The sequence below is a fragment of the Chanodichthys erythropterus genome, chromosome 9 (assembly GCF_024489055.1).
Source record: "Chanodichthys erythropterus isolate Z2021 chromosome 9, ASM2448905v1, whole genome shotgun sequence".
NCBI classification, from domain to species: domain Eukaryota; kingdom Metazoa; phylum Chordata; class Actinopteri; order Cypriniformes; family Xenocyprididae; genus Chanodichthys; species Chanodichthys erythropterus.
Window position 1 is genome coordinate 33199012 of NC_090229.1, and position 23855 is coordinate 33222866.

Consider the following 23855-nt stretch of genomic DNA (forward strand, 5'->3'; position numbering starts at 1 on the left):
CATGAAGCAAAAAGCTTCACATTCACAGCAACTCACATTCATCTATAAATCACAGCAGATCTAAAGTGACATAAATTTGATTTTCCATTGTATGATATACTTGGTCCTTCACAGAGCACGTGTATCAGCTATTTAGCTTGTCTAAGGCCTTAAACAGATTGAGTGAAAGCAGTTCATTCGCACCAGGCTGGTGGGGTAGAATCACACATATCTGATAAATATTTTACTCATAGCATGTGCTGTATTGACAATCAACATGTGTCAAGATGAAAACCCTACCTGAAAACCACAAAAGTGCTGAGGTATATCTGCAGACAGTGTTTTTGTCTTGAGTTCTTTGGAGATCAGATCTCTTACACGAGTCTCATACTCAAATGCGAGCAGTTTTTTTTTTTTTGTATTGTAGAAAGAGACTCTTGGGAGTGTGATGGAGTGCTTTGGTTTATTTCTCCTCATCTGCTTCCATGTAACACAGACAGAGCTGCTCTTTTGAGAGGAGGATGAGTGAGCTGCCACTGCAGTGCCAAAATAGAGACTGAACCTGAAAACTGCCTGTGAGGAAACACAGAGGAAGAAGTTAGACGTTTTCACACAACTTCTTTTCATGCAAGTAGCTTCCTGTATTGCTTAGGAGGGAACATATTTCCTAAAACAGCTATATATGATCAAAAGTTGTAAAGAGGCTGATAAACTCAAACCTGTGTCTGCACAACAGTTATGTTTGATATTAATTGAACAAATAATTTCCTTATAGAATGAATGGCAACAGTGATCAGCCTAATGAATGAATTGCTCAGGGATGCACTGATATTACAGTTCTGGCCAATATGAAAAGCTGTAATTATTATCATGTTATGACTGATAATATCATAATTGATAAGTTATGGCAGATAATAAAAAAAAAATTTTTTTATCTACATAAAACAAACAAATCAATCCTATGAGTAAATTTAAGCATCACAAAAATGGATATTTATTTAAAGATGTGATGTATAAGATTCACTTAAAGGGGTGGTTGATTATGATTTCACTTTTTTAACTTTAGTTAGTGTGTAATGTTGCTGTTTGAGCATAAACAACATCTGCAAAGTTACAGCGCTCAAAGTTCAATGCAAAGGGAGATATTTTCTTTTACAGAAAAACGCCTTTTAAGGACTACAACAAATGGCTGGTAGAGACTACAATGAGCTTCTTCCCTGGTATCTAACCCTTAAATTTACATAAACCCCGCCCCTGAGAACACACAGCAAAGGGGTTGAGGCCATGTTGGGCTGCTTTAGAGAAGAGGAAGAGTTGTTGTAGTAGAGTGTTGTTATGATGCCGTCATTTTACACTGGACTGCTTCACAAACGAGGGTCAATTCAACACTGGATTTACACAAAAGATGAACATGACGGCACATGCTAGTCGATGAGTTAAGTCAACTCCACAGCAACTACATAAATTTATCCACTAACCATTCAGAAACTTCCAGTTTCATTCTAAAAGTTGTAAGTTCTTCCTGAGTCTCTCCATCAGTGTCGACTCCGGTTTGAACAATTTAAGGCTGAACACCGTTACTGACAATCCTCATTTTGGCTGCGTGAGATTCTCCAGCTTTGATGTTGTTGAACAACCGAAGTGAGAGCAGCAGCTCATTTGCATTTAAAGGGGAAAAAAAAAAAAAACGGTGTGTTTTTGCTCACACCCAAATAGTGGCAAATTTGACAAGCTATAATAAATGATCTGTGAGGTATTTTGAGTTTCACAGACACATTCTGGGGACATCAGAGACTTATAATACATCTTGTAAAAGGGGCATTATAGGTCCCCTTTAAATGAGAATTAGATGACAGCAAAGGTAATCTAAAAATCGAATACAAATTTTTTATAAGCATGTATAATTAAATACCACTGATACCAATTAAATAAATAATAATAAAAAAATTCTAATATCAGCCAATAATTGATACGGTAACAACATTTGTTTGCAGTGATTATTAATAAATTAAATTATGGAACATTTTCATCACACTAGCTTTGCTGTCATTTTATAAAGCATTAAGCAAAGAGAGGTTGTACATTATAGTGACTTTACCATGGTTAATGGGCCAAAAACATCTGCCTATGGGCAATTTGCACATCTTTTACATCAGTAGAAATTTACCACCCTATGTTCATCCAGAACTACATGTGGTGATACAGGTGAAATATTGGTCACATTAAGCCACTTAAATGAAAATATGAGAAAGAAAATCAGGATTTTCTGACTGAAAATCAGGATTTTGTGATTGGTGCAATCTCACCGAGAAACAGACTGACTCATTTTGCATATGATGTTGTGATATAATGGTGCTAATTTGGGGGTTGTTGGTCTCCCTCGGAAGAAATCACGTTCCGGGGGAGGACAAATGGGAAAGCGGGGGCTTTCTCGATCAAAGGGCAAGGGCTCAAGCCCTTTTCATCATATATTAGGCATATGATTAATTTAATTTCATAAACTTAGTTACCAGCTTTCCTGGTAGCCTTCAGTTAATTAACTTCTCTACGAAATTGATACATAAAACATAAATATCAATTGACCATATGTTTATTTTCTACATTGACACCGATGAAAATAAAAATATTATCGGTCAAAGCTCAGCTAAAATAAAGCTCAGCAAAGATAAAGTGACTGTTATTTGTATTAATATGTAGTTATTTTATACACAATACTTCACTTATGAAAGAGTCAGTTGTTTGAACAAATAGAATGAATTAAACATTTGTCTAATAAATTCTATATTTAATCAAATCAAATATTTCTTTCTGAAGCTACTTTTTTGTAAAGTTTATTTGATGCTTTACATAATAATGACTTCAAATAATCATTTGGGAGTAATTTTTAAGACAAATTTGATGTGCTATTAATTAGATTAATTGCCACATCATGTAATTTAATTAGATGAACAATTTTAATTAGTTGACAGCCCTAAAAATATATATATATATATATATATATATATATATTTATATATCTATATATATATATATATATATATATATATATGAGCTTTTTTTTTTTTTTTAATTGAGTTTCCAAAATCAGTATTGTATTTGGTCGGTATTGAAAAGTCATTTATTAATTTTGCGCAAAATGCAATATCCGCCTTGTTATTCTGTCATGTTTTCTCCCTTTCTTTCCAAAATGTGACAAAGGCCAGTCTCCCTTCTCTGCAGAATGCGATATATCCGGTCAACCAATCATAGCGCACCATTCCACGCACTGTAAACAGTAATGCTGCTCTCTGAGTACACCCGGCATCCTAGTTTTCCTTATCTACTTTATATTTTGATCAACAAAAACAGAAAAATTACTAATTTTGGCGGCATTGATGAACCTGTGGTGGTTTCTGCGGTGGGGAAGAAACGTATGTCATCGGAATGTAATCATTTACTTGAGGAGAAAAGAAGATGAGGCACTCAAGTAATTTATAACATTAACAAGATGACTCGTTGAATTCATTTTGGGAGCGACGACTGAATGTATTTTTAGTCAAATGCCTTTATAAAATATCAGTATTGACAAAGTTCAGAAGCTGTCATATATGAATCAACTTACTTTGTATTTTTCAATATTTTCATTTTGAAAACAAACGTGTCATGGATTTATTGCATTTTGGGGGAAAAATTATACGTTTTTATAATAAACTTTTGAAAATCAAAATCTGGATTTTTTAATGTTTTTATAACCAAAAGATGCTATGTGAAGGTTTGAAACAGAAAACAGTGGTTTTCATCTTGCCACTTTCATGGTAAAGAACATTTTTACTCAAATTAATCAAAATGGATTTATAGCGTTTTGGAACCAAACTCTTATATATATATATAAACATTATATATATTCTTTATAAAATATATGCAAAACAGTTTTATGACCAGTAAAAAAAACAAAAAAAATAATAGGCAAATTTACCAACAACACACAGAACTGTAAGTGTTGTTTAAGCAATAGTGTAAAAAGCTTGTTTGAAATTTATGTCGAAGCATGAACTGTGGTGAAACTGGATCCATACCTTCAACTGGTACATTCACAGACACACAGCCAGCTGGCGACCACAGATAAACTTTGGTGTTTCCGGTGCAGAGAGCCAGTCGAGGTCTGCGTGGGTCCCAGACAAAGCAGCGCACAGGAGCCGTCTGTTCCAGGACAGCCAGCAGACCGAGTCTCTGCATGTCCCACACCCACAGGCTCTGAGGCATGTTATCTGACACAAGTTGGACACAGTGTCAATGGAAACCATCAGCATCTCAATAACAACACCTTCACAAACACAAGCCTAGGAAGCACAGTTGTTAGGACATCTGAATAGGGAGAATAAGGTCTGTTAGGGGAATTTCCTAGGAAGCAACGGCACCAAATGGCTCTGAAAATCCGATCCAGGATGGCATTGGCAGAATGTAATACTTCTTGTAATGGCTACTGTTGCCAAATGGAACAAGGGGCATGAAGATTGAGATGACCTACACAGCTGGAATGGACAATTTTAAAATTGTGATTTAAGTGCCTGGAAATCTTCAGTAGCACTTACATAGTGCAAATTGTATTCCTAGCTCATCTATTTGAAGGTTTTTACAGAAGAGTTTGTTCATATAAAATTTGCCTCATGTATGTTGAACTGGTGTTAATTTTTAAATTTAGTCTTATTCCTGTGTCAAATGTACTTGTACTGTAGTTTATCACATTTGGTCAACCTTGTTTCTTTAGTCAAGTTTTAATAGAATAAAAGTCCGGGCACTTTAGTCTAGTTCTATTTCACCTTTAAGCACAAATCAAGAGAATGTCATATACATCTTATACACGGTTTATCTTACTTCATCTAGTTTCTTGATTTATTATTTATAATCCACTTGCTAGCCAGTTTCTTGAATCAAAATATATCTTCAGTGTTGGGGAAAGTAACTTTTGAAAAGTAATCCATTACAATATTGTGTTACTCCCTAAAAAGTAACTAATAGTAGTTCTTTTAATAAAAAGTAATGCTATTTCTCTCAACATGGGGACAGGAGGTGTCAGTCAATAAATGGGAAAACAAAGTAACTTGCATTACATGTTTGAAAAATTAACTCAAGATATTTTGTTCTAAATTTATCATATAAATTTATTTTCTCTACATTATGAAAACTGGTAAATCAAAAAGCTTATTTCAAAAAATACAATGGCGAAATTCCTAATAGTAATTCCAATAATTCCAAAATAAATGACTTCTATTAAAACAACAGCAAACAAAGACTTTATTTTGTCTCACAGAGCTGTTATCAGTTATCGTTTAATAATGTTAGTGTCGTCTTGTCAATCTGTTGTCTTTGTCATGGAAAAGGATGTCAACAAACATTTTGTCATAGATTTCGTAAACAAAATTAACACTATGCTGAACACTTCATTCCTAAAAAAAAAAGGTAATTTTTTTATAGCTGTTGAGGTTTTTTGTTCTGATTTACAGAGTGATTAAAAGAGATTTCCAAAATCCCCTGTGTAAAAACCATCAACTCTAATGTCAACAAAATGAAACAAGGAATTTTGAGCATGGCTTTATTAAATGTTCAGATTTCTAATGTCTTAATGTACTGTGATTAATCAACTGGGGAAAGTATAGAGATATCCATTAGTTACATGTTGTTTAACTGTAGTGTCTTGCCATGAGTGAATATGTTTGCAGTTATGCACAGCTCTAAAATATTTCATCAACTCAAAATAGCTCTTTGTGATCTATCAATGTTTGAAAATCTGCACCTACTGTAGCAGACCAAGTCATGGAAATTCATAGGTTGAAATGATTCAGGAGTCATGATTGTTTCATGAATACACAACACACACAGCCTCACCATTCTTTGTAGCAAGGTAGCGATTATCAGCACTGAAAGCCATAGCAGAGACGCCGATTTTAGGGTTGGCACGGTCTGGATCGGGCTTGATTACTGGCACCTGGGTTGGCAGTTGTGTGATCTCATCTGAAACAAGGTATTGAAGTCTGATCAAAATGTAAAAGAATAACTTTCATAATTTATTTGAATTTCACCATCTCTTTCACTTATGCTTACAGATTGTGGGCATTAATGCTAAAGCCATATTTTACACTTTTTTTGTAGCATTCATTTTTTCCTTGCAATCTACTTATAAATGCTAGCCAATGTTTCTTGCACCAAAGTGTCAAATCTTCAGTATTGGGGAAATTAACTTTTAAAAGTAATCCATTACAATTTTGTGGTTAATAAGTAACTAATTGCGTACTTTGTTTCTCTCAACATGGGGACAGGAGGTGTCAGTCAATAAATGGGAAAACAAAGTAACTTGCATTACTTGTTTGAAAAAGCAACTCAGACTTGCGTTACTTACATTACTTGTAATGTGTGTTACACTGCATATCTTGATTTTTTATTACCAATTTCCACCACCTCTATGATCAAAAACATTTTTGTTATATACACAAACAAGTAATGAGTACATCAGTCCAAATGCCTAATATATATATTATATATATATTATACATACACATACATACAAACACGCACGCGCACACATATCTTGTAAATGCACATCTAGACTACTAAAAATTAATGTTACATAGTATGTCTTAGGTCAATAACCAAAATCTGGTATTAATGTATATATTAATAATAATAGAAAAATGTATTTAATTTCTTTTTAATTCTAAAGTTTTAATATTATTTGCTGTACTACCTTTATGTTAATATTAATTTTAAAATAATCACTGTATTAGGTCATTGACGAATAAGGTTTTTAAAAGAGTAAAAAACAATGGAGATATAATTAATTTTGAAGATTTATTAAGTGTTAGCAATGAGATTAAGTGGTTTTTTATAATCAAGATGGACAAAATTTGTCATTCGGTTTATCCAAAATGTTGGTTTTACCGAATGATGATATTTTCGAACAATGCTAACAGGCTGATATCTAGCTAGCTAGCAAACGGACAATCAAACATTTTATATTTAGTAGAAGTTTTTAAAATATTACAACATTTTCCATGTTTTATAGCGGTTGTACCAAATGACCTGGGCTGGGTTTCCCGAAACCTTCTTAACTCTACGTCGTTCTTGAATTATACCTTAAGATGTACCTTAACGTTAATACGTGTGTCCCGAAACGTTCTTAGTTAAGTATACCTTCTGTAAGTCATACTTTCGTAAGGTTGGTCTGGAGCACTCTTAGCTTTACCTTATCACTGTTGACAATCAATACAAATATTGAAGCTGCAATACACCCAGTGTTCGATTAATATTATGGCAAAGAATAAAATGCAAAGATTCAAAATGTGCTTTAGCGCTGATCCAGAGACAGACGCGCGCTCTGCGCTTGTCATGTGTCACAACTATTCTGTGTTTTTAACCTCATCAGGTTTATTTTATGTTTCAGAAATTTAAATACACATTTTAATTAAGTAGGCTACTGCATAAGAAGACATTTATAGTTTGTTAAAATCAAATTCCATACACTGATGTCTACGGAAGCTGCAACAATAACCCTTTCAATTATATAGGACGAAGTGTTTTATTTATATCAGACACACATTGTGTATGAAACAATAAAGTTTATTCTTCTCCCAGTTCACCGCCACATACTTTTATGTATTTTGGGCAAGATTTCGTAAATCCGACAGCTCTGAATTACCGTGCAAACTCATCACGCGACAAAACACATTCACTTCCACATATTTTACAATCGGAATATATCATTAAATTCATGATATAGTTAACAAATTTGTGAATATTTTGAATAAAAAAATGATAAACGAAAAAAAAAAACGATATAAACGCGACTTGTCTGTCAGCTGCATGACACGTCTCCAAGGAATTAAAACTTTGTTATAAAATAACGGTCGCCTTAAACTCATGCTGATGGGGGCTCCGCGCCCTCAGAATATAGATAAATTACAATCTAGATTTAGTTTGCAATTTGGATTAATTTTTATAACAGCCCATGAGTCCTGATGAATGCAATTTCTACTTCGGAAGTGCTTCTTTTTTATAAAGAACACTTATTTCTTAAATAATGCAGTGAAGCAGCCCCTGTATAGAGTGAATTATAGATTCTCGAGCCATCGATATCAACCAGTTCAGCACCAGCGCCATGGACAGCAGCTGGTAACGTCGCACTTAAGAAGATATACCTTAAGCAACCTCCTAAGGGATAGTTCGGGGAACACACCTAGGAACGGTATATCTTCAGTTAAGGTCTACCTTTAGAGTCTTCGTAGCGCGCTAAGAGACAACGTTATCGAGAAACCCAGCCCTGATGAGCAAATGAAAACATGAATTTTTCAAATAGTTAAGAGAGAGTTAGTTACTTTGCTTCATGACCAGGGCTGTGTTCCAGTTCATTTTTTATGACCTTCCCTCAGTCTCGTTGACTCGGATGTGCGTCATGAGTGCCCACTACTGGTGGAACCTTTGCAATAGGCTGAACTGGAACGTCCTAAGCCCTTGATCACTTGAAATCTGCTATGGCGTTGATTTATTATTTAATTTGTTCCCCTTACAAAATTATTTAATACAGCATTCTATATGTATATATGTGTATTTTAAATATTAAAAAAATAATTACTATATCATATCAGTTGTTTGTGGTGAGGTAAATTAAACGTGATATGCAGTGACATTACAATCATGTTGCATTGTGGGTTATGGAGATGCCTGATGTGTACATATGAAGTAGACTCACTCCCTCTGTCAAAATCCAGGGACCAAGGGTCTGTCCATATAAACTTCCCTTGTCCACTTCATGAAGTGGAACGCACTTCAAAATGGCGGCAGGGATTCCCCCGAGGGGGCAGTGTGAGTGCTTGTCTAAAACTGGAGTGGAACGCAGCCTATGTGGTCCTTTTCAGGTGTCTGAATGATGTCACATCCTGTCACATGATACTGACCGCATGACTTAATCCCAAATGGTCCCTTTATATTGGTTACTCCAAATGACTTCAATGAGATTCATTCTTTCTCATAAAAGCAACGACTTATAAACATATTTTTAATGCCATTTTGTACTATGTTGATATATGATGTAATAAAATCATGCCAGAATAAAAAATATATACATTTATTACATTTTAAGATATTTTAATCACAAATTAAATGGCTGTATTGGCCTTTGGACGGTTAAACTGAATGACCTTTTGACACTTCAAAATCTTTAAAATACCTTTATATGTAGCAAAATATAATTAAATCCTTTTGGATCTGGTTGTATACCTTACATACTTTGGATGTCATATCTTTGTTTATTATTATTATTATTATTATTATTATTAAGGCCTTTGGACAAAATAAAATGACCCGTCACGTCATTGACCCATTTACTATAAAATATATTAAATATATTCTGTTAACTACCAGCAATTTTGGGATGAAATATAGCCTGGACATGTTTTCATGAAATTCACCCCCCAAAAAAGGCTATTTTTGGTATTGTACCTTTAAAACTTCTATATGTAAATTGTCTCTGTAGCTAAGTTGATTTGCTAACCTTAGCTAACCTATTACGTGATGTACAGTCATATGTAAATGTTCTCAAGTTTATGATAAATGAAAAAATGTTGGACAGATGGACTGGAAAGAGCTTTGCACCATGAATGTTAGAGCATGTCTACACAGCACAACATACTCATCATTTCAAAAGGGTAAGGAGTTCGGGTGCTAGGACTGATTGTAACACGAGATCTTACTATGATGTTGGTGAGATGTATGTAGTGTATCTTCGGACCTCTGTTAGTAGTCCAGCAATAAAAATAGTTACTCATTCTTAATGACCTGCAACCAAGTTAAATCTCTGCCGTCCACCGAGACATTGCTGTCAGCATAGCAGGTAATATTAGTGCAAACACACACACAACAGACACCCTCCTCACATTAGGAACATAGTTTACCTACAAGTACTGTACACAAGATTAATGAAACTTACACTTGCTCTGTGTGCTAAATAGTGAATTATCCATAGTCAGCTGATGAATAGAAAGATCTTCACTGCCCACAACAGGTCTTTTCTCCACTTCCTTAAATACCACCTAGAAAAAACCAACAAAAAAAACAACAGTATTCGATCAGAAAAAAAGAATGATGAACGTGAATCTGGCAACATTTTATTACTTTGGTTGTTGTAGCAAGCAAGTTTACCATGTCAGAAAAGTCACATGGAGCTGTTTATGTGATGCAAATGTTAAAATGTATCAAATTTACAAATCATGCACTATGGTAAACGTGTTTTGAGGTCATAAAATAGTTTTGTGCAAGGAACCACATGAAAATAAGTCACTTTAAAGTACTTTGAGACATTCACTCAGGAGAAAAACACCTACAGCTTTGGTGTTTACGATGGTGGCTGGATGCTCAAATTCTGTGATCTTCTTCCAGGTGATATGATTCAGGATCCGAACCTGATGGAAAGCCCATCAAAACTCTTTTATACAGATTATAACATATTTAACAGATATTTTCCATCTGTTTCTTTAATAGATTCCCAACCTTCTCATCAAAGCTGCCAACAGCCAAGAACTGGCTGCTGGGACTCCAACAGACAGACTTTATGCCTAGAGACCACTCATACGCACTGTAGGAAGACAACGGGCGGCCATCCAGTGAATATAGTAGAATTTTATACTGCGGAGAGAAACAGAGTTAATCTGATTATTTAATACTTCAAAATGTTATTAAACTAAACTTGTTTCAATGACAAAAAGTCTGATCAATGATAAAAGGCATTCAAAACCCTCTGTCTGCATCAGACAAACTGAGTGTCAATCATTCACAGAGTATTTGATGCTACATCTTAGATCAATGACCATAATCTGGTTGTGAAAAAAGCTTTTGTGACCATAAGCATTGATTTTCTTTACCTCGAGACAGTTGTCCCACACAGCAAGCACACAGCCATTAGGAGACCACTCCAGCCCTGCCAGATCTTGAGTCTCGCTCTCAAAATGCTACAGACAAAAAGGGCAAAATGGAATTCCATTTGTAAATGCTAGCCAAGCCAAGTTTCTTGCAAAAAAAAAGTAATATCTTAATTTTTCCTGGCTATTTAACACTGTCTCCGTTCAGAAACATGCCCCCCAAAGTCCCCCCTCCCCACAACAAATACTGATTTTCCTTAAAGTACAATCACCCTCATTTCTCATTCTGAGAATAATGTACAGTGGTGTGAAAAAGTTTTTTTTTTTTTTTTTGCATGTTTGTCACACTTTAATGTTTCAGATCATCAAACAAATTTAAATATGAATCAAAGATAACACAAGTAAACATAACATGCAGTTTTTAAATGAAGGTTTTTATTATGAAGGGAAAACAAAATCCAAACCCACATGGCCCTGTGTGAAAAAGTGCTTGCCCCTGCTTTTGAAACATAACTTAACTGTGGTTTATCACACCTGAGTTCAGTTTCTCTAGCCACACCCAGGCCTGATTACTGCCACACTTGTTAGCAATCAAGAAATCAGGACCTGCCTGACAAAGTGAAGTAGACCAAAAGATCCTCAAAAGCTACACATCATGTTGAGATCCAAAGAAATTCAGGAACAAATGAAAAAGAATGTAACTGAGATCTATCAGTCTGGAAAAGGTTATAAAGAGATTTCTAAAACTTTAGGACTCCAGTGAACCACAGTGATCCAAAACACACCAGCAAGTCCACCTCTGAATGGCTGAAGAAAAACAAAATTAAGACTTTGGAGTGGCCTAGTCAAAGTCCTGACCTCAATCCTATTGCGCCATGACCTTAAAAAGTTGGTTCATGCTCGAAAACCCTATAATATGGTTGAATTAAAATTCTGCAAAGATGAGTGGGCCAAAATTCCTCCACAGCGCTGTAACAGACTCATGGCAAGTTATCGCAAACGCTTGATTGCAGTTGTTGCTGCTAATGGGTGGCCCAACCAGTTATTAGGTTTAGGGGGCAAGCACTTTTTCACACAGGGCCATGTGGGTTTGGATTTTGTTTTCCCTTCATTATAAAAACCTTCATTTAAAAACTGCATGTTGTGTTTACTTATGTTATCTTTGATGATCTGAAACATTAAAGTGTAAACATGCAAAAAAAATAAAAAAAATCAGGAAGGGGGCAAGCACTTTTTACACACCACTGTATATATTATTATTAATAATAATTTATTTATTTTAATTTTAAAATTGTAAAGTTTAAGTAATATTTGTTGTACTGCATTTATATTACATATATACAGGTATTTAAAATTTAGATGTTTTTATGAATTTCTAAAATGGTTATTTACAAAAAGTGATAAAAATAATAATAATAATAATAATAATAATAATAATAATAATATTATTGTTCCCCAAATAAAGGGTTGTTCTTTTAAAACATAAGAATGTTTGGCAACACTTCACTATAATATCTCATAAGTTACTGCATTAACTAACATGAACTCACAATTAGCAATATACTGTATGTTTTATAGCATTTATTAACCTCTGCTACTGTTGCTTAATAAAAATGTTCTCAGAGGTTTTCAAACTAGGGTCCGGGGGTCCCCAGGGAGCCACAAGGGAATAGGGCTAGGGGGTCCATGGAAAGGTTTAGAGAAAAGCTGTGTAAAAATGTAGAAATGAATCAATAAAAATAAGACTGCACTAAATAAATTTGATTAAAATAAAAATTAATTAAAATATTTTTTATTTAAATAAATAAATTAATACTTTGGCTTAAAATAAAAATAAAATTGTATTTAAATAAAATCAAACAAATATAACTTCTGATTAAAATAAATGAATAAAAGATGCTTTAAATTAAAAAAAAAACTACATAAAAACATGACTAAAATAAATACAATTGATAAAACTACATAAATAAATAAAACTTGATTTACAATTAGAAAACCAGTGTAAAAATGTAAAAATAAATAAATAAGATTAAACTAAGTAACTAAAATACATTTGATTAAAATAATTTGATAAAAATAAATGAATCCAATGCTTCTAACGTACAAATGTCAGTACAGTACAGAGAGTAGAAAAAAAAAACGTAATTAATAGAAACTAAATATTTTAAACATTTATAATGGTAATTTTTCACAGTACTAATGGGATCATTATGCATGAAAATATATAGCTGCCATTTATCATATTTGGGGGTCCGTAGCATCTAAAAGATTGAAAAGCCTAATGCTAACCATTAGGCCACAGATCTGACACAACTGCATACTACCTTTGATAACTGCACTCACTCTGAGAAGATGCCAGTCATCACACACAAACACACTGATGTAGTCTTTACACTCCCGTCTCTCCGCCAGAGCCATATAACGGCCATCTGCAGTGAAGTCCATACCTAAAAAAAAACATTTATGCATTAAGCATAAACAGTCATATATTTTATAGATTGTGTTTCATGAGATTTGTGGTTGCTTTTTTCGATCGGGGCACTGTTATAGTATCCACAACTTTGACGCTTTGAGCTAATTATAGGAGTTACTTCCATTAAAAACTGTAAACAATCAGCGAAAGGTTCGCTCTATGAACACAATAAGTATTTTCAAAAAACTGGGTACAATGAGATGATGACATTATTCTACTCACCCTTCAACTATTGAACATTAAAAGGACATGCAGTAAGTGTAAAAGCGTTACCAAACTACTACAACAGACCATGAATAACCCTGAAACTCTATTATTTCCGCAGCAATATTAAGGATGTGTTAAATATCACTTTAGTAATATCTGTCTGTATTGAAACATATAACAAATGTTCATTAACTGGAACATTGAGTGATAATACTTTCAAAGTGATTTCTGTCATTTTGACAGATTTACCTGCTTTAGAAACATTAAACACTGCTAATAGGGATTAGAAGTGAAAAGCGAAGACGATTATATTTTAAAGCATCCGTGTAAAAACAAACCTGCAAAAAAGAGACATTGGGGATTTAGGGAGAAAAACAAGAGATTCTTAGTAAATATTGTAAATTAAAATGGGAGAGCAGACCACAAATGTGCAGTATATGTTGTCTTTTTCATACTGTTATAGCAGAATAAGGGTAAAAAAAAAAGAAAAGAAAAGAATCAGCAGAAAAGAATGCAGCAACTGAAAAGGCACACTATGTAAATTTTCACCACTAGAGGTCGCTTATTCAAAACAAAGGCGTAGCTTGATGACGCCTTGATTTTGCGGAATCACGAGAGGTGATGTCTTAACGTCTTCAGCCCGTGGAAAAGAATTGAGAAGAAATCATGTTCATTGATGAGATTATTAACGTTGAAAACAGAGCAGCAGGGCCAAGTGTTGTGGTCGACAAGGTCGCTTCTGTATGTGGAGTAAAGCAGCGCTGTTTTATCATATTAAATACAATTGTGTGTTGAAAGTTGTTGTAGTGCTACTCTGCGTTCGCTCGGCGGCTGCTATGATACACTTGTTGCACACTGCAGTAAGATAGATCGATATTAGTCATGGTAAAACATGGTACTCGTACTCGTGCACACTTCTAACGGCTAATATTGCCCATAACACATTGCGCTGTGGACGAGGATTCGATTAGAACTACAAATACGAATAAAAAGTGTTTAAAAACTACAAACATGACGGACGTGCGAGGTACGACGGTTAAGATAAAGGGGCTTGAATGATTAATAAGCAGTGTCTAACCTGACAAAAAGATGTTTATTAAATGTTATCCACATTATATTTCATCTGCAACAGCATTGTGAACTTTTATAACGATGTGTTTGGTCATTAACTTTTAAATGCATCATTATGCAAAGATGAGGAGAATTCTCTGCATGAAAGACCCATGACTGGCAGATCAACGTTCGACTACATTTCTCTCCGAAACGGTAGGAAAATAAATTTAATTCAATGTGGAGGATTTTAACTGTGACAAGATGATTGACAGGGTAGTTTAAACAGTTACAGGTTGAGTAACTAAGCAACAGAACGTCCGTTAAAGACGCAGTTATGACAAGGCAGTACGTCCCAAAACTTGCATACTCTTCTACTACACACTCAAAAGTATGTACTTTTTCTTTACAAAAACAGTACATACTTTTAGGACGTAGTATAAGTAGGCGAATTGGGATGCAGCATAACTGTGTTGAGCTATATAACATGATTAGTTTACCCATCTAAACAGTTGCTCCCCTGTCTAATAAAACACATAATAAATTAAAGCGTGTGTTCCCATGGTTAAAGTGGTGTTCCCATGGTTTCTACAAAATAAAACCGGAAAACAAGGGTAATGCGGGTATGATGTCATTGACAGGCGATGCACTGATTAAAATTGATTAAAAGGTGTCCTGATTAAAATTGCTTTTTCTCTGTATTTAAACATTCTTGGAAACTCTTACATGGGATAATGTAAGTACACAAGTCAACAAAATATATAACACTGTTCTAGTGGTTTTTGGATAGTGGTTTTTAGTCCAAAAATCTTACATATTGTGCCTTTAAATAAATGCTGTTCTTTTGAACTTTTCTATTCTATTCTATTCTATTCTATTCTATTCTATTCTATTCTATTCTATTCTATTCTATTCTATTCTATTCTATCAAAGAATCCTGAAAAAATCCTGAATTACATTACATATTAAGCAGCACAACTGTTTTCAGCACTGATAATAAGAAAAAATGTTTCTTACATCAGCATATTAGAATGATTTCCTGAGCATCACGTGACACTGAAGACTGAAATAATGGCTGCTAAAATAATAAATTACACAATAAATTACATTTTAATATATATTAACTTAGACAAGCCATTTTAAGTTGTAATAATATTTCACAATTTTACTGTATTACTGTAATTTTGATCAAATAAGTCACTTCTTTTAAAAACAATGAAATACAACTTGAACGCTAGTATACATATTAAAAAATATTGCTAGCTTCAGTTAAGAAGTAGCTTAAGTGTAGTTCTCAGTTTTATTAGTATCTTGTGGTGTAGCAAACTCCTTTTTCAAAAAGTAACTTGACTGTTGTTGAACTACTCTACATTATGAGCTTCATTGTCAACGTAGCTTCCCCAACACTGGACGAAGGTCAATTATGTTATGAATGGAATTCTGATCCATAATTTTGACCCATGACTGCAAACAATAAATGACTAAAATTTTCATAATTCACTCTGTTAGACAGACAACACAATGCTAGCACAGAAGCACCTTTCAACACAAGTTTTCCATCAACTGATCTGAAGGTTACAGCTCAATCCACGAGCGACAGAGGTGACAGATAGCTGGATCCACACGCTGCTGGCCAGAAAATGAGAATCTTTGGCAGTAATGCATGATATGAAGCTAATGTCTTCTGGAGTGTAAGTTCGCTCCATGCTGACAGGAGGGTTATGAGGACTATGTGCCATTTACCAGCTGTCTGAGAGAGCTCACGTCTGGCTAGACGTCCAGGGACAAGACTTATATTACAGGTAAATACTCTCACATGATTCATGTTTCTGTGACCCTGTCCTTACATCTCCCCTCTCATAAATAGTTTATAAAACTAGCTACATCCCAGACTAGTATAACTAGTTCAGATACTGGATGTCTGCGCTTACTCACATGCACTCACCTTTCTGGCAGGCTTTAGGATACTTGATGTAGGATACAGCTTTTGTGCATAGGGACCAGACGGTGATTCTCAACTGTGAAGATAAAGCAAAAAAATGATGGAGAAATAAATATTTAAATGTAATGATTCAAACCCAATTGCACCTTCAAGTTGTCAACCTTATGGTCAGTGGTGTACGAACAAGTTTAAGCGCCAGAAAATCCCTAGTATCAGTTAACTGACAAAGCCTATTGGACAAGCAGGAAAAATATTGCGCCACTGACTTTAGACCAGGTTTCAGTTGGTCAATGGTGCAGTCTATTTCAGTTGCCTCAAAATAGCAACATGCCAGCAATGGGCCTGAAGTACACACCTCATTTTCAGACCAGCACGCCCATAGGCGAGCAGATAGGTGCAAATGCATATGCTATTTAAACAACGTGGCACGAGGACATGTAAATGATAACTGTGTCTGGTTGAAACTCGCAAAAAACACTTGCATCGCACCTGGCGGTGTATGATAGGGCCCAAAATCCAAAAAGTTACAAACAATTTTCATTTGGATGAATTAAATTCTTTGCAAACTAAAAACAAACATAATGATGTGCCTTTATCCTGAGAGAGAGGAAAAAACTATATATTCACCGTTTTGTTGTTACTGGAACAAAGCCATGTCCATAATGGGCCTCATTCATGTGTACGCACAAGTTTGTGCATGAAATCTGTGTAAGAGCGTTTTCACAAACAAATCATGATTTAATCATGATTCACCAAAAACTTTTGTACTAAAGTTTTTTTCTAAATTTATGAAAATATATAGGAACAACTGAAACCACACATTCGCAAAACGCACTTTTGTCTGTGTGACCTTATAATCGTGTTAAGTTATATTTAATCTTAAAGGGTTAGTTCACCCAAAAATGAAAATTATGTCATTTATTATTCACCCTCATGTCGTTCCAAACCCGTAAGACCTCCGTTCGTCTTCGAAACACAGTTTAAGATATTTTAGATTTAGTCCGAGAGCTTTCTGTCCCTCCATTGAAAATGTATGTACGGTATACTGTCCATGTCCAGAAAGGTAATAAAAACATCATCAAAGTAGTCCATGTGACATCAGTGGGACAGTTAGAAGTTTTTGAAGCATCAAAAATACATTTTGGTCCAAAAATAACAAAAACTACGACTTTATTCAGCATTGTCTTCTCTTCCGGAATCCTTTCCATTAAATTGATTCCACTGAATTGATTCCATTGAATCCTTTCATCTGTCGGCATTGGTAATGCACTTTTACGTCGTTGTTTTTGGCGATTAGGACATCCGTGACATGTACACTTATGCACCATTTTAAAAAATATAGCAATACCAAAATAAAAACAATATAGAATAGCTTGAATACAGCGTGCGTCTCCCTCAGACTGTAAACGAAGCTCAGGCGCACCGGATAACACGTCATCAGCTTCTTACGCCAGCAGCGTCACTGCGGAGTCGTGAACCCGGATTGACAACAGACCCGGAAGGGAATACAATGCTGAATAAAGTCATAGTTTTTGTTATTTTTGGACCAAAATGTATTTTCGATGCTTCAAAAACTTCTAACTAACCCACTGATGTCACATGGACTACTTTGATGATGTTTTTATTACCTTTCTGGACATGGACAGTATACCGTACAAACACTTTCAATGGAGGGACAGAAAGCTCTCCGACTAAATCTAAAATATCTTAAACTGTGTTCTGAAGATGAACAGAGGTCTTACGGGTTTGGAACGACATGAGGGTGAGTCATTAATGACTGAATTTTCATTTTTGGGTGAACTAACCCTTTAACATGACTATATATTATAATATATTATATTATTAATAAATATAATTTCATCTTAAATATATTTCATCATATACAGTGGAAGAGTAAGAAAAGCTGCGTTATGGCTTCAGCTGCGAGGTTTCTCTGAATAACGCAGATTAACATGTATGCACAGCTGGCTAATGAGAGGTCTGTGAGTGACGAAAGGCTGTAAAGGAAAGGTATGCGGAAAGCCCTTATATGGAGATGGTTTGGGCGTGTTTTATGCAAATGACTAACCTTGTGCACGCGGCGCTCATTCAGGATACTTCAAATTCACTAACATTAGAACGGGATTAAGAACAAATTCATGTGCATACACGCATGTTGTGAATTAGGCGGAATTTTTTTCATGAGAAGTTCTCCTGTGCGTACAAATAAGAAATAATCTACTTAATTATTAGTGAATGAGACCCAAAGATATGATAAATAAAATATTAAATAATATTAAATTATTTTTATATATTAAACAAGACACAATAGTTGTGCAAAATATTATTTAATTAATAGGTGTGTGTATTAGGAGTGGGAATCTTCGGGCATCTCATCTCACAATCTGATTCTGATTCGATTCTAAAACATTTTTTTTTTTCTTTTTAAATAATAAGTTTACCAACTTTGAATATCAAATGTGTTGAATTTTTTTTAAACAACTTTGATAATTATAAGTACTAAAATGATTAAATTAATGGTAACACTTTATTTTACAGTGCCGTAGTTACACATTACTACATGTACTTACTATAGTAATAACAGTAAATTATGCATAATTACAAGTAACTAACCATAAACCAAACCCTAACCCTAACTGTAACTCTATAGTAAGTATATGTAGTTAACTACTAACACTCAGTACTTATTGGAGTAATTACAATGTAACTACGGCACTGTAAAATAAAGTGTAACCAAATTAATAAATCAAAACAATTGTAACTAAATATAGTTTCACAACAACATACAAGCAGATATAAAGTAGTAAATGGGAACAAATAACACATTAACAAAAAGTGCTTTCAGTATATAAGAGTCGTTTAAAGGATTAGTTCACTTTCAAATTAAAATTTCCTGATAATTTACTCACCCCCATGTCATCCAAGATGTTCATATGTCTTTCTTCAGTCGAAAAGAAATTAAGGTTTTTGATGAAAACATTCCAGGATTTTTCTCAATATAGTGGACTTCAATGGACCACGAACGGTTGAAGGTCAAAATGACAGTTTACAGCCATCCCAGACGAGAAATAAGGGTCTTATCTAGAGAAACCATCGCTCATTTTCTAAAAAAAACAAATAAATAAATAATAATAAAAATTTTTTTTTATAAGATTTAACCATAAATGCTCATCTTGAATTAGCTCTCTTCTTCTCTATTTGAATTCCGGCAGTGTAGACACTGCTAAGAGTATTACTGCCCTCCACAGGTCAAAGTTTGAACTAAATTGTCATATACAATATGTTAGTGCAAGTATATAACAATTGGTTCAATCTTTGACCTGTGGAGGGCAGTAATACACTTCCGGAATTCAAATAGAGAAAAAAGAAGAATAGAGCTAGTTCAAAATGAGCATTCATGATTAAAAAGTATAAAATTAAAAAAAGAAATTAAAAAAAAGAAAAAAATAGAAAATGAGCGATGATTTCTCTAGATAAGACCCTTATTCCTCGTCTGGGATCATGTAGAACACTTTGAAGCTGCACTGAAACTAATTTTGACCTTCAAACATTTGGGCTCCATTGAAGTCCACTATAAGGAGAATAACCCTAAAAAAGTTATCAAAAACCTTAATTTCTTTTCGACTGAAGAAAGAAAGACATGAACATCTTGGATGATATGGGGGTGAGTAAACTATCAGGAAATTTTGATTTGAAAGTGAACTAATCCTTTAAGTACTTAAAGGGATAGTTCACCCAAAAATGAAAATTTGATGTTTATCTGCTTATCCCCAGTGCATCCAAGATGTAGGTGACTTTTTTTCTTCAGTCGAACGCAAATTATGATTTTTAACTGCAACCGCTGCCATCTGTCAGTCAAATAATAGCAGTAGATGGGAACTTCAACTATAACAGTAAATAAAACTTGCTTAGACAAATCAAAATTAAAACCTGCGGCTCGTGACGACACATTAATGTCCTAAGACACGAAACGATCGGTTTGTGCGAGAAACCGAACATTATTTATATAATTTTTACCTCTAATACACCACTATGTCCAACTTCGTTCAGCTTCCTGTTAGTGAGGTCAAAAAACACGTTCTGAAGACGAAAGTGATGACTCGCCCATATACTTCAATGAGCGCGAGACATCACTTCCGTTGTCAGAGCGCGATCAGACCTCACTAGCCGGAAGCTGAACGAAGTTGGACATAGTGGTGTTTTAGAGGTAAAAAATTATATAAATACTGTTCGGTTTCTCGCACAAACCGATCGTTTCGTGTCTTAGGACATCAATGTGCCGTCACGAGCCGCAGGGTTTAATTTGGATTTGTCTATGGAAGTTTTTTTTGACTTTTATTGTTCAAGTTCCCAATCACTGCTATTATTTGACTGACAGACGGCAGCGGATGCAGTTAAAAATCATAATTTGCGTTCGACTGAAGAGAAAAAGTCATCTACATCTTGGATGCCCTGGGGGTAAGCAGATAAACATCAAATTTTCATTTTTGGGTGAACTATACCTTTAAGTACTTTTCCAGACAAGGGAAGTAAAGAATTTTTCTCTTTTCCTCTGCATTATTGCTTTTTGATAGTTTCTGATGACGAGAGTGGCAAGTCTCAGGCTGCGTTCACATTTTAACAAATCAGATGTTTTGTCCAGTCCTTAAAGCATAACGGACTGTGTTTACATTGATTTTGCATCATAAAAGAATTTGGAGCTGCAACTGCCCTTGCGCTTACAGAATATGGCATGTTGAGAGGCATGTTGTATGCAATTGTTTTGATAGAGGGAAACAAGATACATTTCTAATTTAAACATATTTTTTTCTTCAGACATTCTTCTTTAAAAATGCAATAAGTATGAGCTGTATGCAAACTGCAAAGTGAACCACATTTGGTTTTTGACCATTGAACACAGGTAAAATACAACAAATCGAACATGGAGCCTCATTGAGATCCCCATATCTATGGGATTGAACCATATAGGGCCTTGAAAAAGATTTCAAAAGAAAAGTTTGTTAAGAACTAGAATATAAAATCTAAAGATATACAGGCATGCAAACTTTGGAAAATTAATATTTATGATACTCAGACAGATATGTTCTATGCAATTGTGTTAACAGAAATAAAACAAGATAAATTTCTAGTTTCAAAATTATTTGTTGTTCAGATATTCCTCTTTAACAAAAAAAAAAAAAAAAATAAAATAAGTATCAGCTGTACAACTGACCAATTTACGCATGGAGCTGAATTAAAATCTCTGGCATTGTATCATATGGGGCCTTTAAAATGAAGATACCAAAAGACATGTTTATTAAAAACCAATATATAAAAGGATATTAAGATATTTTTAATACTTTTTGAGTTACATGCATGCAAACTTGGGGCAAACACAAGAAGTGCTTTTTGCCATTTTTGAACTGCACTGTTGGCATATAATGAAACTAATGTTGGCATATATAATTGAAACTAACCCTAACTGTTGGCATATCATTTCTGAAGTAAACAGAATAATAGACCTCAGTGTAAAAATAAAATAAAGATTCTGCCATTTTTTAAAAGTAATTTTACCCCCCTGTAATTTGGCTCCAAATTTTAGGTGAAAATGCTCATTTTGACCCCCCCCCCCCCCCCTCTACAAAATAATGGAATACTCAGTATATATACATCTGTGACATTTCATATTTTGGCTTTCATCACTATTTATCTTTGTATTTCTTCAGAAAAAATATCAACAAAATCAAAAATTCTGAGTTTTTCCAGAGTTTCCGAAATTTGGTTGATTTGACACGGAATGACCCAGTATTAGAAATCTAGTATGCACTTGCCACCTTTATATAATGTTCAGTTGGCACTCCTCTAGGTGGCACACTAGAGAAGCAAGCTGACTTGAATGGTCTGTGATTTCAGCCTTTGTCCAATTTTCAAACTGCAACGAATATGTACCACTGCCTTAGACAACCTTGATAAGCTGCTTTAAACATGACCGTTGCAAAATTACTTTCATAAATACTGCATGTGCTGTCATTAAAACGAATAGTGTGGAAAACTGTAACAGAGACGTCAGATGGAAGACAACAGACAAGTGTCCAGCCATCATTCACCCACACACTAGACAAAGAGCAAGAATTCCAGACAGACAGATAGACACTTCATTCCAAGTGTATGGTGAACACACACACAGCTGTCCATCATCTCAACACCTGTCAGTAATTCTTGGAATCAAGTTCAGGCGACAGAGAACTACTGTGGAACTCAGCCCAAGTGTAATCCAGACAGACCGAGAGAAGGAGAGAGAGAGAGAGAAAGAGAGTGGCATCGAGATTTCATAATACACTACAGTTTAATAGTTTGGGCTTAGTAAGATTTTTATTCAAGAAATGAATGTGTTTATTCAGTAAGGATGCATTAAATTGATCAAAAGTGACAGTAAAGACGTTTATAATGTTACAAAATATTTCTATTTCAAATAAATGCTGTTCTTTTGGAATTTCTATTTATCAAATTATCCTGAAAAAAAAAAGTATCACGGTTTCCACAAAAATATTAACTGTTTTAAACATTGATAATAAGAAATTTTTCTTGAGCACCAAATTACTATATTAAATATATGAAAGATTGTGTGACTCTGAAGACTGGAGTAAGGCTGAATTGTCCTCTCAAGAATTAATTATGCTTTAAAACATTCAAATAGAAAGCAGTTTTTTAAATTGTAATAATATTTTACAATATTACTGTTTGACTGTATTTATTTTATTAAATTATTGCAGACTTAATGAGCAAGAGAGACTTTTTTCATCTTACCAACCATACATTTTTGAGCAGTAGTGAACATGGCCATTTTTCATGAAGTAAAAGTAGATAGACAAGTAGATATAAGCAATAAAAAAAACAAAAAACATCATATTTTGCACCTAGTGCTACTGGTCCAAAATGGTGCTTCTCACATTTTGCATTATTGACCAGATCATAAGACGTAATTTTCAGAAGAACAGTGTATTCTGACTGTGACCCCACAGAATTAATCAACAGAGTTGAACTCAGTCCTGCCCATGGACTGTCTGTTATTTTCAGGTCTTTATTTATGAGCAGCAACAGTTGACACGGTGCAGAACTGACTCCTCCTACTGCCATACTTACATTGAACTCAGTGGTGTTGAGTATGTGTCGCCCGTCTGGACTCCAGCGTGATGAGACTAGTCCAATAGAACCCTCGTCTATCTTACAATGCCAGTCCGGCTGCTCTAGAGACCATACCTGAGAGCAAATAGAGAGAAACACAAAGGCTCTTAAATAAAATATTTGTGTCCTGTTGCCCTGTTGAAAGGCTCAACAT

At 34.4% G+C, this 23855-nt stretch overlaps 1 protein-coding gene across 1 annotated transcript in view; it reads right to left on the minus strand.

Moving 5' to 3' along the window:
* Positions 1-23855, minus strand: part of wrap73 (WD repeat containing, antisense to TP73) — a 30204-nt gene continuing 6349 nt past the window's right edge. The window contains exons 4-13 of the mRNA XM_067394028.1: positions 23660-23776; positions 16541-16613; positions 13209-13312; positions 10869-10955; positions 10498-10632; positions 10332-10409; positions 9938-10040; positions 5845-5970; positions 4035-4226; positions 1-552 (exon numbers count right to left, since the gene is read on the minus strand). Of these exons, the coding sequence (XP_067250129.1) occupies positions 443-552; positions 4035-4226; positions 5845-5970; positions 9938-10040; positions 10332-10409; positions 10498-10632; positions 10869-10955; positions 13209-13312; positions 16541-16613; positions 23660-23776 (1125 nt within the window). The 3' untranslated portion in view covers positions 1-442. The remainder of the gene's footprint in view (positions 553-4034; positions 4227-5844; positions 5971-9937; positions 10041-10331; positions 10410-10497; positions 10633-10868; positions 10956-13208; positions 13313-16540; positions 16614-23659; positions 23777-23855) is intronic.